Genomic DNA, 17312 nt, shown 5'->3' with positions numbered 1-17312 from the left:
TTTTCCCCACCCTATCATCCCCGATGTCAACGAGAGCAACTATATAGAGACTGAAATATCAATGTAGTGAAAATGAATTTTTATATATTAAACGTAATTTACATATGAAACGCATAATTTTGACCATAATTTATGAGCAAAGGTAAATTCAATGCGGTGATGTAATAAAATGTTGAATTGCCTTTGACAAACCATGCGAAAACATAAGGTAACTATTCATTATATATTGAATCTTATAAATAAAAATATATTTTACGCCTACTGCTTATATCAAATTAAATATAAAATAACAGAAATTTAAAAATATTTTTAGTTATAGTAATAAAAAAAACATAAGAAAAATATACTTTATATAAGTTAAATAAAATTTCATAAAAGTACATTATCACATAAAAAAATGTAAAATAATGGCAACATATAAAATATGTACATATGTATATACAAAATAAATAAGAAAAATTATCTTTTTAAATTTTAAATTAATTTAAAAGGATAATATTTAAAATTAATATTTTATTTAAAAACGGTGAAATAAAATGATTTACATGCGCACACGCGAGAAGAGCAAACACAAAAATATAAAAAATAAATAAAACAAGAGATTATATATTACTATATATTTCATTTAATTAAACTTAATAAAATTCATGAATTATTTTTTGACTGTGATCTTTTGATACAAAATTGAAAATATCGCAGAATTAAAAAAAATATTTTATATATATATTATTAATATACATATATATATATATATATATATATATATGTATATTAATAATATATATATATATAATATTTTTTTAAATATTATCCTTTTAAATTAATTTAAAATATATATATATATATATACTTATACCTATATAAATTTTATTGATTTATATATGTTTTATTTCAAATTTAAATACAAATTTAAATATGAACTTATATTAATATATTTAAATATAAACTTAAATATAAATCGAAAATGAAAATTTATATAAAATCAAGAATATATATAATATATAAATTACCTTAATTAAAGTTAAATGAAGTCTCTGAAACTTTATTTAAATCTCGATTCTTCTTCAGCTCATGTATATATACTCTACACATGCATAAACTGCGGAAAAATAAATGATCCGAGAGCGACATGAAAAAAAAAAAATTTCTTTTGTCCCAATTGATTAATCGAACGCCATGTTGACACTGCGCGTCTAGTGGGTTTTTCATTAAGTCCCGTTTCCAGACGACAACAGTTGGCAATATTGCGCGGCGAGTGGGGACTCGTTTTCGCGCCTCGCATCAATGTTGGCAGCACGAAATGACGATCTCGACTTGGGCAAGTGTGCGCTCGACTTCATTCGTTCGGCGACAATGGCGGCAGACCTCGATCAGTTCCAACAGCTTTTGAATACACTCCTCAGCACAGATAACGATGCCCGGACGCAGGCGGAGGTACGTACAACATGGGCGAGTACTCGCGGCCGGGCGACGCGGACGTCGGTCGCGTCGCCAGGTACGGGAGTGCAACGTGCAACGTGGGCCGCGACACGTTCGTCGGTGCCGAGCACGTTGCCGATGTGTTGTCAGAGCTCGCGTGTGGGTGTCGCGGCGGCGAGGCTCGCGCGATACGCGGATCCTCGGTTTCGTCGGCCGGACGGCGACGCGTCGACCCGGGGGCGGATCCATCTGGGAAGCGAGCCGGAGGCATTTCGACGCGCTGACAAGTGTATCGGCGCGCGCGATCGGTCGAGAAATCCAAAATGGTGTCTCGCATGCGGGTAGCGCGCGCGCGCGTGTGCTATCCGTCATCGGTCCCGCGCGTTCCGGTGTGAGGATCCCTCACCGATGACGGATGTGTCGCGCGTCTCGCGAATTTCTCGAGCGTCCTCGCGACGACGCGCGCGTTTAAAATATCGCATTTCGCTTTCCCGCCTACGCACGATTCCCGCGATTTCCGGCGATTTCGTTTCCGTACGGCCGAAACGCGTGTCTGTCCGATGATACGGACGATCGAGGGATCGCAACTTTCGACATTTGCTCGCCTCATTGTATTACTCGCGCGAGATATATCTTGTATATACATGCACGTTTTACCTTGACTCACGGCCCGATCACGTGTCAAGCATCAACCGAATATTCATATATGCGCGCTTATATAGTATGCACTTGGCGTGAAATGAGTCAGATTCAGCTTGGTAAATTTAATTTTGGAGCGAGCTTTCATTTTAGTATCTATAAATGTATACACACACATTGCATATATTCTTTATTTGTATATGTATAAAACAACAGGATAAAGATACCTTTTTTGATATAATATTTATATTTTATATTACAATTTTTCATATTGATACTATAATACTATTTTAAATTTCTTATAATATACTCCTTTAAAATTTGCTTAATAAAATATATATATAATTTTGTAATGTTTTTAATTCATCAAGAAATAAATACTATATATTTTTCAAAACAATATTTTTAAAGAAAAAGAAATTGATTAAATAGCAATTTATTACGACGCATGTTCTTATCTTATTGACAAGAGTTTTGAATAACTAATATTTTTAAAAAATTATTTAGGAAGCGTACGGTAATCTTCCAGTGGAAAGCAAGGTGACATTTCTTTTAACTACAATATGCAATAACACACTTGCTGAAGAAATGCGGGCCATGGCTGCAGTATTGTTGCGTCGACTATTCACCTCAGAATTCATGGATTTCTACTCTAAGGTAGGTAGTAATTTTTTCTTTTTCTAGTTTTCGTTTATTAAAATAATCTTTTTTACTAGAATACACTTTTTTTCAATCTTGTATTAATTAATGTACAATTATTTCAGATTCCACCAGAGGCACAAGTTCAATTAAAGGAACAAATTTTATTATCAGTTCAAAATGAACAGACAGATACTATACGACGTAAAGTCTGTGAAGTTGCGGCCGAAATTGCCAGGAATTTAATTGATGAAGATGGCCAGAATCAATGGCCAGAATTTCTTCAGTTCCTATTTCAATGTGCAAACAGTCCATTGCCATCATTAAAGGAAAGTGCTCTCCGAATGTTTACGTAAGTTTCCTTTAAATCCATTGTACAAAATAAATGAGATATTTATTAAGAAAGTAAAAATAAAGAATATATTGTATATTACAGATCCGTCCCAAGTGTATTTGGAAACCAACAAGCAACTTATCTTGATCTTATTAAACAAATGTTACAACAGTCTGTCCTAGATGCTGCAAATTATGAGGTAACATGCAATTTACATATATTTTATTTATGCTAATGGAAGATAGATACACGAGTTTTTACTACATGCCATATAATTCGTCACTTAATCCTTCCAAAAAAAAAATTGCCTTCTGATGACTGTAATTTGTAAAGTATTAATTTACAGACAGATACGGGGCATACATTCTATATAAAGCAGATTTTTTTGTATTAATAGTCTAAAGAGAAAACAATTTTTTTCTTTAATCAATTTTTTTATCATAAAAAGAGTAATTTATAATAGTTGCATTGTTTTTATCACACACAGGTCAGATTTCAAGCAGTAAGAGCAATTGGAGCGTTTATAATATTACACGACAAAGAAGAGAATATACACAAGCATTTTTCAGAACTAGTTCCAGCACTAGTACAAGTAACAGCTCAATCTATAGAAAAGCAAGATGATGATGCTCTTTTAAAAGTGTTGATAGATCTTGCTGAAACCACGCCAAAATTCCTCAGGGGACAATTGGATAATATTATGCAATTGTGCATGAATATATTCTCCAATGAAGAGATGCCTGATAGTTGGAGACACATGGCGCTAGAAGTCTTGATAACTTTGACAGAAACTGCACCAGCTATGGTACGGAAAGTTGGTGGAAAATATATTGCATCCTTGGTATCGTTGATACTGGAGATGATGACTGATTTAGATGAAGATGAAAAGTGGAGTTTCTCCGATGAAATCATCGAAGAAGATAACGATAGTAATAACGTAGTTGCTGAAAGTGCATTAGATAGATTGGCATGTGGTTTAGGAGGAAAAACAATACTACCACTGATCGTGCAAAACATCCCTACCATGTTAAATAATAGTAACTGGAAATACAGGTGAATATTATATCATTAAATCTTTATTATTTCTTTGAACGTTTAATTACAAACTATATTTATATTGATATCCAACATTTAATATTGTGTATGAAATATAAATTTATAAAATGTCACAGAAAAGTCAGCAATTGCATATACTTATATAAGTAATTGCGTTACATCTGTGACAGAATAACCAACGAGATAATTCTCTTTTCTAGCTGTCGTTTTGACAGTTGGTATTTGAGATTTTCGTGGATGTTTAAAAAAAAAAAGAGCAGTTATATGTGTATCTATGACTGCTATAACTTTTGAAACATACAATAATTTTTTATTTCATCTTTCAATATTTTTAGAAATCAAATTTTTATTTTATAATATTTCTTTATTATTTTACTTCTATTGTATATATAAATCATATAAAATTTAAAAAAACTTAAAAAAATTTGTATTTTTTATTATCTAGGCATGCAGCACTTATGGCTATTTCAGCTATTGGTGAAGGGTGCCATAAGCAAATGGAAAGTCTTTTACCACAAATAATGGAAGGTGTCATACAATATCTGCAGGATCCAGTAAGTATAACAAATGTATTTCTTGATTGTACCTGATATATCATTCACAAATTATCAATTTGAAATGATCTGTTTCCACTTCATATCCTATTTATATAATTTATTAAAATAAGCCACAAATAGAGTCAGCAGTCATATTTATTGTTCGAATATGATGGTGTTATATTTGTGGCAAATTAAACAGAGGAGAAATTCTTGCTATATTACCGTTTTGGTAATATAGATCTCAAGATATATCCTTTGTGGTTTCTGAGAGTTGATTGTTTACTATTAAGCAATCATAGTTTTGAAACATACACAATTTTCATTAAAATTTTTTTTATAAATACAAAAATCTTTGGAAATATACTGAGTAATATTATTTTTTTTTTAGCATCCTCGTGTAAGATACGCTGCCTGCAACGCAGTAGGACAAATGTCTACAGATTTTTCGCCTATATTTGAAAAGAAATTTCACGACAAAGTTATCCCTGGATTGTTGATGGTATTGGACGATAATGCAAACCCCAGGGTTCAAGCTCATGCTGGTGCCGCTCTAGTAAACTTTAGTGAAGATTGCCCGAAAAATATTCTAACGCCCTACCTGGATGCCATAATGGCTAAACTCGAATCAATTTTGACTACAAAATTTCATGAATTAGTTGAAAAGGGAACTAAACTTGTGCTCGAACAAGTAAGTTAAATCGTAAAATATAGATAATGTTTAGAATTTTAGAGTAGAATTTTTTTGCAAATTTAAATTTTTGTCATTCTTTTATGTATAGGTCGTTACAACAATTGCTTCTGTCGCTGATACTTGTGAAGAGCAGTTTGTAACATATTATGACAGGCTAATGCCTTGTTTAAAGTATATCATTCAAAATGCGAATCAACAGGAACATAAAATGTTACGGGGCAAGACAATTGAATGTGTTAGCCTAATAGGTTTAGCTGTTGGTCCAGAAAAGGTAATTATTTTGATTTCTTATTTAATTTTCTAGACAAAAGAGAAGCTCATCAATTGTTCAATTTTAATAGTTTATTGCGGACGCTAGTGAAGTTATGGATATGTTACTAAAAACGCATACAGAAGGTGATCTTCCGGACGATGATCCTCAAACTAGTTATCTCATATCTGCTTGGGCTAGGATTTGTAAAATTCTTGGTAAGACATTATATATAATTTTAAATATGACAAGTTTTGTTTATATACTGCAAGAACTTTTGATAACTGATTCATATCATTATTAATTACAATTACTGTGTGTTACTGTGTAATACAATTTCTTAAAACTGTTTTTCTTAGGAAAACAATTCGAACAGTACCTACCATTAGTAATGGGTCCTGTATTACGAACTGCTGCTATGAAACCTGAAGTTGCATTGTTGGATAATGAAGATATGGAAGGCATTGAAAGCGATCTTGATTGGCAATTTGTTCAACTAGGAGAGCAACAAAACTTTGGAATTAAAACAGCTGGGTTGGAAGATAAGGCTTCTGCGTGTGAAATGTTGGTTTGTTATGCACGAGAATTGAAAGAAGGTTTTGCGGATTATGCTGAAGAAGTAGTAAGATTGATGGTACCGATGTTGAAGTTTTATTTCCACGATGGTGTCAGAATTGCAGCTGCGGCAAGTTTGCCATATCTTCTTGATTGTGCTAAAATAAAAGGTTAGATATTCTTACTAAAGAAATAATTATGTATATTAATTATACGTATAAAATAATAATATACATATATATATATATATATATATATATTAACGTTTTTAAAGGTCCACAATATTTGGAAGGCATGTGGGCATATATCTGCCCAGATTTGTTGAAATCTATCGACACAGAACCGGAATCAGAAGTATTGTTGGAACTATTGTCCTCTTTAGCAAAATGTATCGAGACACTGGGCGCAGGTTGTTTGAGCGCAGCGCATATGACTGAACTTTTACGGCTTATAGATAAATTACTTAATGAACATTTTGAAAGAGCAGTTGCTAGATTAGAAAAACGAAAAGATGAAGATTATGACGAGGTAATAAAACTTTTATTATATATAAAATTTGAGAGAATTTTTTTAGAAATCTTTCTCTGTGTTATATTAATAATCTGTTTCCATTTATTGAATTAGGTCGTTGAAGAACAACTTGCTGATGAAGACAATGAAGACATATACACCCTCAGCAAAATCGCTGATATTTTGCATGCCTTATTTACGACTTATAAGTCTTCATTTTTCCCATACTTTGATCAAATATGCGGACATTTCGTAAAATTACTGAGCCCTGAAAGATCATGGTCGGATCATCAATGGGCCTTATGTGTCTTTGACGATATAATAGAATTTGGAGGACCCGAATGTGCAAAATATCAAGATATCTTTTTGCGACCAATGATTCAATACGTTTCCGATAAATCTGCAGAAGTTAGACAAGCGGCAGCTTACGGTTGTGGAGTTTTAGGCCAATTTGGTGGAGAGGGATTTGCACAAGCATGTGCAGAAGCTTTACCAAAACTAATGGAAGTTATCAGCGATCCTGAATCTAGGTCACCAGAAAATGTAAACCCTACTGAGAATGCTATTTCAGCAGTGACTAAAATTCTTAAATATAATAATAAAGCAATCAACGTCGATGAAATTCTTCCACACTGGTGAGTTTTCATATTTCAAGCACAATTTGTTACATACAATAAATACAAGTCAACTTTACCAAAACGCTTCTTTCTATGGTAGGCTAACTTGGCTGCCGGTTGTTGAAGATGACGATGAAGCACCTCATGTTTATGGATACTTGTGTGATTTGATTGAAGCAAATCATACAGTAGTTTTAGGAACAAATAATGCGCATTTGCCTCGACTTATAAGTTTCTTCGCTGAAGCATTGTTCAGAGAAGCTGTGCCTACCGACCATGCTGTTATGTCAAGAATTCTTAGTATCGTTAGAGAAATACAGGTGAGCATACATGAGTTCACATTTATATTTATTTAAAAATAAAACAAATAATTTTATTTTTAAATAAATTAAAAATTTTAAATAATTAAAAATAAAATAAATAATTTTATTTTTTTCCAGAACAACGAGACAATGTTCCAAGCGACCATAATGCAATTAACAACAGATCAACAACAAGCGCTTCACGAGGCACTTAGCACATTAAGTTGAATTTTTAACATCGTAACAGAGTAAAAAAAAAAATATTAAATGCCCGCGTTAATTAATCTTCCGGGGGAAAAAATCAGACTTTAGGTAATTAGATTATACCTATAAACCGTTCGCTCCAGCCTAGCTATATATACATACAAATATATTTAAGTGTTTATATTATTATCCACGTAACTTGTTGAACATATAATTCTGAATCACTATCAAATTTAATATTATCAGTTTTCTATTGTCAAGGATTGTTGCAAAACATTTGAAGTGAAATTTGTGTTTAGTATTGTTTCATTTATAGTGCTGCTGTAAATGAAAATAGGTCAAAAAAATTTTTTATTAACGCTGGATGAATTCACACACATTGACAGAATTTGGAGAAATGTAGTTTATATATTCCTAAAAGATTTTAAACTTAATATTTGTTTACTTAATGTATATATATATATACTCATTTTTTTTTCTTTTTTTTTTTTGCATTACATTGGTTGGAATTATTGAAAAATTTATGAACGATGACGTCGATTTAAACCGAATTTTCAAACGATAACGTTCTCCGCCATTGAGAGCCGAATGATGCTAAATTACAAAACAGAAAAAATGGCTTTGTAAAAATTACATAGTGCAGCACATACACACACACACACCATAGCTTTGTTATGCGAACATAACGTTAAAAATTTATAATTTTGTCACTATGATCTTTCAAATTGTCGATATTTTCAATTTGTTCCTTGTTTGGCAAGATAACAAAGCTAATATAAAATAGACTGGAAAACCTCATTGCAGCCATGAAGCAAATGCGTAACATTGTGATTTAGGTATTTTTATTATTAAATTTAGATGCAGTAACTTGTTATTTAATAATATCAATATTGCAATGTTGAGGTCTGTATACGAATGCCTTTGAATGAAACGTAATGAAACATTTTAGAAATTTTAGATTTACAGTCATTATAAATCTACGACATAATGAATACATCTCATTAAATAGGATTACATAAAAAATACATATTTAAACACCATAAATTAACAATTTTTCTTGTAATTTTACAGCTAATTTTTATTATGTTATACTTAGCTGTAATTTTACAATATGTTTGTCATATATCTAATGTTATTCGAGAATAAAAAAGAATAATGAAACATACTATCCAAAGTTGATCAAATTAATATAAAATTAACTGATTCTATACATTACGTTTCCTTCGATTGATACAATACAATGAGAGAGAATCAAGAATTTTAATATTAAACGAAGAGAACTGAGTGAAATAGTTCGTTTAAACAACCCGTTGTTGCTATTTATTTTTGTGTACTTTGATACACTTGCAATTATATTAAAATTTCACCGATGAAAAATTTAACTGCAGTGAACTTTTTCGCGGCTACTTTTGACATGAAAGCTTCAAATAGACTTTCTTTTTACTATGATATTTAAAAAGTAAAAATGAAGAATAAACATTTATTTGTACATACATCAAAGTATATAAATATCAAACAAGTATAAAGAATTGAATTACTCGAGTAAGTATCCTTGATATATGGTAGGCATACCTCGACGATTGTGTTTCACGAAAAATCAACACTACAATCTTGTAAGATGCACACATACTTATTGCATATGATAGCAAATATAAAAATCAATGTTGGACTATTTACGCGATACGTATCTGTGAGAGAGGAAAAGTAAAAATGGATACGAAAGAAAAATTATGATTCTTATATAGAGATTATTTTAAAGTTATTATTAATTAAAATAAATCTCAGCTTTGTAATTGATTGTTTTGCTCTTCACACCTACATGTTAATACAATTTTAGTAAATTATATAATCTCTCTATAAAATTATATAACTTTAGCGCATTATATTATTATATTTTCTCTCTAATATATAATTGTCACATGTATATATAGTCTAATCAAATTTTTGCAAAAATTATTAAGAGTCATAAATAATCATAGATTAATTTACTTATCATAATTTTTATTTTTATTTTACACAGCAACCACGTAAAATTTAATACAAAAGGCTACGTAATAATTATTCTATAATAGCTTCTGTGACTTATAAAAATTAATACATGTCATAAAAGAGACCAAAAAAATATTATTCAAGCGTATAAACTAAAGCTGAAATGAAATAGTTAAAAATATTATGTAGCAGTTTATTGATTATTATTATACTTTATCAGTGTCACAAAAAGATAAAATATTTTATAGATTTCCTACACAATATTATTTTTAAAAAGAACAAAACTATATAATGGTTGCAAAGTGTTATATCGGTATATTGTAAATGTAATTATTTATAGTATCTGTATTTTGCTGTTTCATTTATATGACTAATTTATGTTTCAATATTGCATCAAGGATGACAGGTCAATGTTGAAAGAGTACGAAAATATTGGTCGTTTAATCGCCTGATCAAGCATTTTAATTGATTAATTTTACCTGTACATTTATAATTAGGCAGAATTAATCAGTTGAGAAATAATTATCAGCATCATCAATTTCATCTACATATGCGTCAAAAATAAATGTTAAATTTTTGTACATGGAACTTTTTTTCTCTTTTTTTTAATTTTAAACAATTATGATATCGATACAAAAATGTCTTTTAAAAAGTATAAACTCATATGTATCTAAAATTGTGTGTTTAACGACAACCTGTTGTAAAGTGAAAACATGCTGCAGAATAACGGAGTAAACCTGATGTGAGAGCGTCATTTGAGCAACGGTATTATGCATTTCGCACTTATATAAAGCGAAGTACATATTATCTTTACGCATTTTTTGTACAGCTGTATATAGGCATATATGTAAATAATCGTATATATCTCTCTATATTTTTGTATAAATCTTTAATTCGATTATATACGCGCAGTTCAAACTAAAAGGAAATATGAATTATCATTATTAGCAGACATCATGAATGGCGCTCTTTAATATTCCAATATAAAAAAAAAATTCCCAGTTGCGGCTATCGACACATATGTATATGATTTGCATAAAATTATCGTATCCATATTATCATTTTATTATGCAAACATAGCCGAGATTATCGTACTAGGTCAATATCGGGAAGTTGTGGGGCAAATAATCGTCTGGGATGTGAGAAAGAATAATGGAAAGAATTAAATATGCGTCTCGTATTGCAATTGTTCTCATTTTTTTTTTTTTTTTTTGCAGACTACATACGCGCCCCTATATGTATGTATGCGTGTGTCGTGTATGAATGCACACGCCGGTATGCGGAATGTAGCCGGCAACCGGCGCACGTATGACGCCGGCGATCATCCGACATTACGTCATCGTCGCCCTCTCGCTCTATATCGCGCGCTCCGTCCGCGCATTAACACGCGCGCACTGTGTCGCGTGGACGCGAACGTCAAACGGAAATCGTGTATCGAAAAATCGCGCCTTCGATTCGCTCTACGTACTTGTACATACGTCGGGATATTTATTGATCCAACGCGAGTGATAAGTCCGGCAATTCCGCCTTATCTCCGATCTTGCGCGAGACTTGAAATCGTACGTGTATAGACACACCCCTCTATAGAGCACGTTGGCGAGACGCCCGGCAAATTTCGAAGAGTGCCTCGTGCTTGTGTGTTTGTCCGCACATACGCACGATATATTATTTAATACGGTAAGAATTTACGGCTACGTTATTCTGAATTTCGTTTTTACAGCGCGGCTGAAAAGTGTCGAATATAGAAGCGACTCTACCATGGAAAGAATTCGCGAATTTCTCTCCTCTACCTTTATACTCTGTTATCAGTTTATTATCGCTCTCGTATGTCACGGTTAAAAATGACACATGAAATGATAACGTATATATATACAAAGGATCGATGTGAGGAATTATTTTTCTCAAATGAAATATTGTTACTTGTCAGTAATATATCTTAACACATTTTTTTTATGGAACATATATTTATCACGTTTTGCTGAAACAATATTTTTGCCCAGGAAGGAATAACAAATTAATTAAAACGGCGAATAACATTCGAATTGTCACCGTCGATCGAATCTTGACAGCATAAATTCATAACATTGTAAAGGAGAAAATATGTAGAAGAGAAAACGGAAGGAAGAGTCATCGGTGATTATAGATTAAGCGATCGTAATCGTGCAGTACATGAAATCGTATATTGCGTCATTTTCTTAGAGAAACTTTCACTTTTCAAGAGGGGGAATAAAGAAAGAATTTTCATAAGGGAATTTTTGAAGAACTCGTTATTTCCGTTTCATGCAGACAAAAGAAAATTTCTATAGGTTCCACGAATCCTATGTAAAATATTGTTTCGATTTTATCTTTTATTTTTCAAAAGAATATTTCTTTTCTTTCGAATCTTCAATTGTCATAAATATTGAAAATTCCACCTGAACGAGAGAAAAGAATAAATTTCCCGCAGAGTTGAGACCCCAGTCTTTTTCGGAGGAAAATTCTCTCCTTTGTTTTGTTTCTTCCTCATCCTTGCCAAGCAGGTATATATATATATATATATATATGTATATAATACAATATATATATGGTCCCCAAATAATGTATGTACACGTGTACATGCACGTTTCAATTTTAGAAAGAGCAAGCTCCAACCAATCACGTATTTAATACACAAAGTGCAACATGACGTTTCTCTCGTATGAAAAATGTGATTAGTTGGCTTCTTCGTATTTGCATACAAACGTTTATTTATACGGCTATATATATGCAAATCTGCCTAACAGTCTCAACGTTCCAACAGCTTTTAAATCTATTCTTTGTAGCTGCGCACTAAGAATTACACTCTCTGCACTCAAATAGGAACAGATAGATACCATTAGACGTTAGGGGGAAAAGAATAGATTTATCGTAATTAGAGAAAGCGCAGCTAACAAAGAAACTGACCTATCGTAGCGGGCGTCTGCTAGGTCAGCTGTTGGCGTGGGATGACCATTAAACTTGAAACGCCTTCGGAATAAGATCGCACGTTGCACTATTCGACGCCAGTTTTTCTACCAAGTCACACCTTGCGGATCAAAAATCCATCGCGAATTCCTTTAGCCTCTGGATTCTACCGAAACGATCGTGCAGAATCTAGGAAAACTTCGGGGGGGGAAAAAAGAAGGAAAGAACTCCACACCGCTGGGAGAAGCGTGTCCGCCAGCTGTTTTTTTTCACACCAAGAGAAACGTCATCGCAAATCGCGACCGCAGACTCCGACCGCCGACCTAACCGTAAGTGCCAACGAATTCCACCAATAAACGATTCTCGCGAATCTCATTTGTTGCCTCGTGCCTTGCTGTGCGAATTGCATCTCTTTCGCAACGCGGACACGCACGTCGCCGGACATGCGTGGCACGCGAGTCCGCTCGCGACTCGCAGGCGCGGCGTCGTGTGACGTCGACCCGGTGTACGCGGGGTTGTCGATCGCGAATTTCGATCTGCTTATTTTCTACCGACGCAAAAGGATTGTTATGCCGTTATGCGTTCTTTATCCATCCGCGACAGTGTAATTATTCAGCGATTCGTTTTCTTCTTCTTAAATATATGGATGTTAATATACTTATCAGTATAATTTTGTTTCTCTCTGTGAATGAAAATATGTCACAATTAGATTCAGATTAGTAGCAGCAATATATTTCAATTATAATTACGCTTCTCTCTTTGCATTTTATGCAACGTGTATTGATAGTTACAGATATTGTTTGTGATTATAGATATATCCTTTTTTTTTTATCATCTCAGAATTATACTGCATAATTTGATAGCGACATCCATACATTTACAGTTAAACAAAAGCTGTATGGCAACAGCATTGCAAAAATAAGAAAATGTCCAGGAAGCGTCCTAGAGAAGAAACTATGCTGACTACTGTATCTCATCAGAACAACGTTAATGGAGAAAGCGCATCCTGCTCAAGGGAAGATTCTCCAGTTCATGCTGTAAGTATTAATATATGTCATTAGCATAAATAAACAATAGAGTCACAGTATCATTACATATATAAAAATATATCATTATAAAACTACAAAATAAATTACATGTATTTATATTTATAAATTTTCCATATTGAGTCTGATATCATCATATCAATGTTATTCATAAGATGTACAATCACCTAAAATTGTCCACTGCAAAGATAATAATATTGCAGTTAAACTGATAATAGCCTGGCGTGATGCCAGATTGGCATATCTAATGTGATAAAAGCTTGGAAATACTTTAGCACTTTGACAGTCTATAAAAGTGAAGTCATACTGATATATCGAATACAATTTAACATTTATTTGAAAACTTACATTCTACAATTCTATCTAAAAAGTTAAATGCAAGTGTATAATTTCTGTTTCTTATTAAACATCAAGTGTTTCGTGTGTTTTTAATATAATAGTTAATTATATTTAACATAAAACTGATCTTAAGATATCTTTATTATAAATATCGAGTAATCAAATTACCAAATTATATTAAGAGCAATGACTTGGGGTTCTAAACAGAATTGTAATGAAAATAACAGTGCAAATTTACCGCTTCTAAAAGATTGTAGTAATCAAGTTTCTATTTATCATGAAAAACTTCAAGTGAGTTTTACTTATTTTACTGCTTTTTTAATATAAAGTACTAAAATAAGAATGTGATACATTATTATACAATTTAAAATGAAACAATAATGCTAACACAATAACACAATTTGTATTTAAATACCCAAACTCAAGAGAGAACTTTTTCCACTTAGCTTATATTGTCTTATAAAATATTAACAACTTCTTTCTCATTTATTCTAGTCTATCTGTAAGGAAGCACCTTTCAGCGATGATTCAGAGGCTATTGTAGAAAGGAATGGATGTGATTACAACACAAGAATTACTTTGAAACAAGCAAGGAGTGGTAAAGGTATGTTTCAAAGATGTCGTTAATAATATTAAATATTATGGACTTTTTTAATTTCTATATTATATGTATTGTTTAAATTATTTTTTAGGTCCTAGGAAAATTAGAGTTTATGCCGACGGCATTTATGATCTTTTCCATCAAGGACATGCACGGCAACTTTTACAAGCAAAGAATATTTTTCCAAATGTTTATCTCATTGTTGGAGGTAACTATGCAAAATTATTTTTAAAAAATTGATTTTTTACTATTTACATGTTTTAAATCACTTATTGTAATTATTATTTATAATTATAATATATTTATCACTTATATATTTCTAAATTAATAATTATAATTCTATAAATATGTATAGTATATCAATCATAATTTTATTTTACAGTGTGTAATGATGAATTGACACATAGCAAAAAAGGAAGAACTGTAATGATAGATTTAGAAAGATATGATGCTGTTAGGCATTGCAGATATGTAGATGAAGTTGTCCGAGATGCACCCTGGGAACTCGATGATGAGTTTATTAAAAAACACAAGGTATAGTCATGATAACATGATTCATGTCTTTATATTTTAAAATCCATTCGATAAAATGGTACACATTTTACAATTATTTCATTAAAAAATTTATTATTATGTTACAGATTGATTTTGTTGCTCATGATGATATACCGTACATGACAGATGATGTATCAGATGTTTATGCTAAATTAAAAGCTAAAGGCATGTTTGTAGCTACCCAGAGAACGGAAGGCGTTTCCACTTCGGATATAGTTGCAAGAATAGTCAAAGATTATGACATGTATGTTAGAAGAAATCTTGCACGAGGTTATAGTGCAAAGGAACTCAATGTTTCTTTTCTCAATGTAAGTTAATTGTTGCATAATGATATCTGTATTTCACATTCAAATTGTTAGATACAAAGAAATAGTGCAATCATATTGAAAGAAAGATATAAAATAATTACAAATTAAGGTAATTATAATAAATATAATAGTTATAACAAAAAAAATTTTACAGGAAAAAAAGTTTCGTCTACAAAATAAATTTGATGATTTGAAAGATAAAGGAAAAAGAGTAATGGAAAATATTGGTGAAAAACGAATGGACATGATAAGTAAATGGGAAGAGAAATCTCGGGACTTTATCGACGCTTTTCTTTTGCTATTTGGAAGAGAAGGCAGATTGGTATGTATATATAAAATTTTATTATATGATATTGATATGTATATGTATAATATATACTCTTTTCTGGATAATTTAAAAATGTATGTATGTATACATATATATGCAATACATACTATATATGAAGAGATATTAAAAGTTTCCATTTGTGTGCAGTCAACAATTTGGAACGAAAGTAAAGGCCGCTTGATGCAAGCATTATCTCCACCAGGAAGTCCAAAAAGAGATGGCAGTCCAAATAGCAGTAACAGCAGTCACAACGATGAAGATCAGACAAGGTACACATTTTTAAATATATTTAAAAATTCATATATATTTCTATGATATTAAACTTTTATACATCTTATATAGTCCACCACCAAACAAGACAGGACGCTATGAGTTTTCACATCAAAACAATCATTATTTCAGCGAAGATTATAGTGATGATGAAGAGGAAAATTTACACTCCAAATGATAATTGATTACATTAAAGAGGCATATATATTCTTTTTGACCAAATAATCGTGCAATTTTTATTTATTACCTTGAAAGTTTAGATGTATTTTCATACAATTACATGAATTGCTGATACAGAGTGTAGTGTTATGCTTGATGGATTTTGTATGATATGAGCTGATACTATATATTAAACATATTGCCTGTTGTGATGTGAAATTACAGTTTAATGTGATTTTGCAGATTTTATTATTTACATCATAATATACATGATGACTTAGGTGATATATGTAGACTGTTTAAAGTAATGTATAATATTCAATTATTTTTTATTGTTACTGTATTTTGAAGACACTATTGCACTCAGTTCCTATATTCTTCAATGCAAATGCAATTGTTATTTATATCTTTAATTTTTGTATTTTATCATGATTATAAACCTTGATTGACATATACAATGACTCCTAGTTATAAGCATAATTTCTGATCTGATTGTAAACATACAAGTCATCCTTCAATCGTCAAGTGAATTGATTTAAAGTCACATCTGATATCTAAAGTTAACATTTTAGAATGTTTAATATTGTAAGTTTTATTTTCAATAAATTATTGGAAAGATTTATATTTAAAGGATTGTTCATTGAATAAATAAGATACACAGATACACTGTGCTCCGAGATACAATCGCATGATAATTCTAATGATGTGCTTATAAATGGGAATCACTATTTATGTCTATTTTCAAGAGTAAGAGTAAATATAATTGTATTTATATTATAAAATATTGATTATTAATTAAGGGGTGCTATAAATTATTTCATAATAACTTTTTGTGTTCAGAAATTTTTATAAAATAGTCTTATTAAATTAATTGCAGAAATAATTTCTTGTTGATCTTTATGCATGTAAATTCAATTCTAATTTTGTTCAAAGAAGAAAACAGTTATAATATTTCAAATTAATCTTTATTTTAAGTAGCGCAACTTGATATATAATATTGTTTATAAGTAATAAAATGTGTACAATATTTTTAAGCGCCT

The 17312-nt window shown here is 31.3% G+C and overlaps 2 protein-coding genes and 1 non-coding gene across 8 annotated transcripts; all 3 read left to right on the top strand.

Annotated features, from left to right (window-relative positions):
* The first annotated feature begins 1274 nt into the window (after nt 1–1274).
* Karybeta3 (karyopherin beta 3) lies at nt 1275–9548 on the top strand. The gene is made up of 14 exons (XM_083040086.1): nt 1275–1434; nt 2566–2715; nt 2823–3049; nt 3134–3230; nt 3519–4084; nt 4533–4641; nt 5015–5314; nt 5406–5588; nt 5659–5785; nt 5927–6292; nt 6397–6650; nt 6747–7267; nt 7350–7569; nt 7690–9548. Exons 1-14 carry the CDS (start codon nt 1285–1287, stop codon nt 7777–7779), a joined length of 3360 nt encoding a protein of 1119 aa, XP_082896212.1. The 5' UTR covers nt 1275–1284; the 3' UTR covers nt 7780–9548.
* On the top strand, nt 3267–3398 carry LOC145937982 (small Cajal body-specific RNA 8). The gene has a single exon (XR_014425658.1).
* A 312-nt stretch (nt 9549–9860) lies between the features above and the next one.
* LOC145937179 (choline-phosphate cytidylyltransferase A) lies at nt 9861–16338 on the top strand. Of its 6 annotated transcripts, none has more exons than XM_083040099.1 (9): nt 9861–11421; nt 13601–13703; nt 14547–14655; nt 14744–14860; nt 15035–15186; nt 15294–15515; nt 15670–15837; nt 15991–16112; nt 16186–16338. In XM_083040099.1, exons 2-9 carry the CDS (start codon nt 13623–13625, stop codon nt 16289–16291), a joined length of 1077 nt encoding a protein of 358 aa, XP_082896225.1. In that variant the 5' UTR covers nt 9861–11421; nt 13601–13622; the 3' UTR covers nt 16292–16338. The 6 variants fall into 6 exon arrangements, with proteins under 6 accessions (XP_082896225.1, XP_082896223.1, XP_082896221.1 ...); XM_083040097.1 differs by having other exon boundaries at nt 13550–13703; XM_083040095.1 differs by lacking the exon at nt 9861–11421 and adding an exon at nt 12404–12995 and having other exon boundaries at nt 13550–13703.
* Nucleotides 16339–17312: the final 974 nt, after the last annotated feature.

This window comes from Prenolepis imparis, unplaced genomic scaffold (genome assembly GCF_030444845.1).
Source record: "Prenolepis imparis isolate NDT839.2.m4 unplaced genomic scaffold, iyPreImpa1.0 SCAF_6, whole genome shotgun sequence".
In the NCBI taxonomy this organism is placed as follows: domain Eukaryota; kingdom Metazoa; phylum Arthropoda; class Insecta; order Hymenoptera; family Formicidae; genus Prenolepis; species Prenolepis imparis.
The sequence above is the reverse complement of the archived record's forward strand: the minus strand, read 5'-3'. Positions and strand labels throughout refer to the sequence as shown.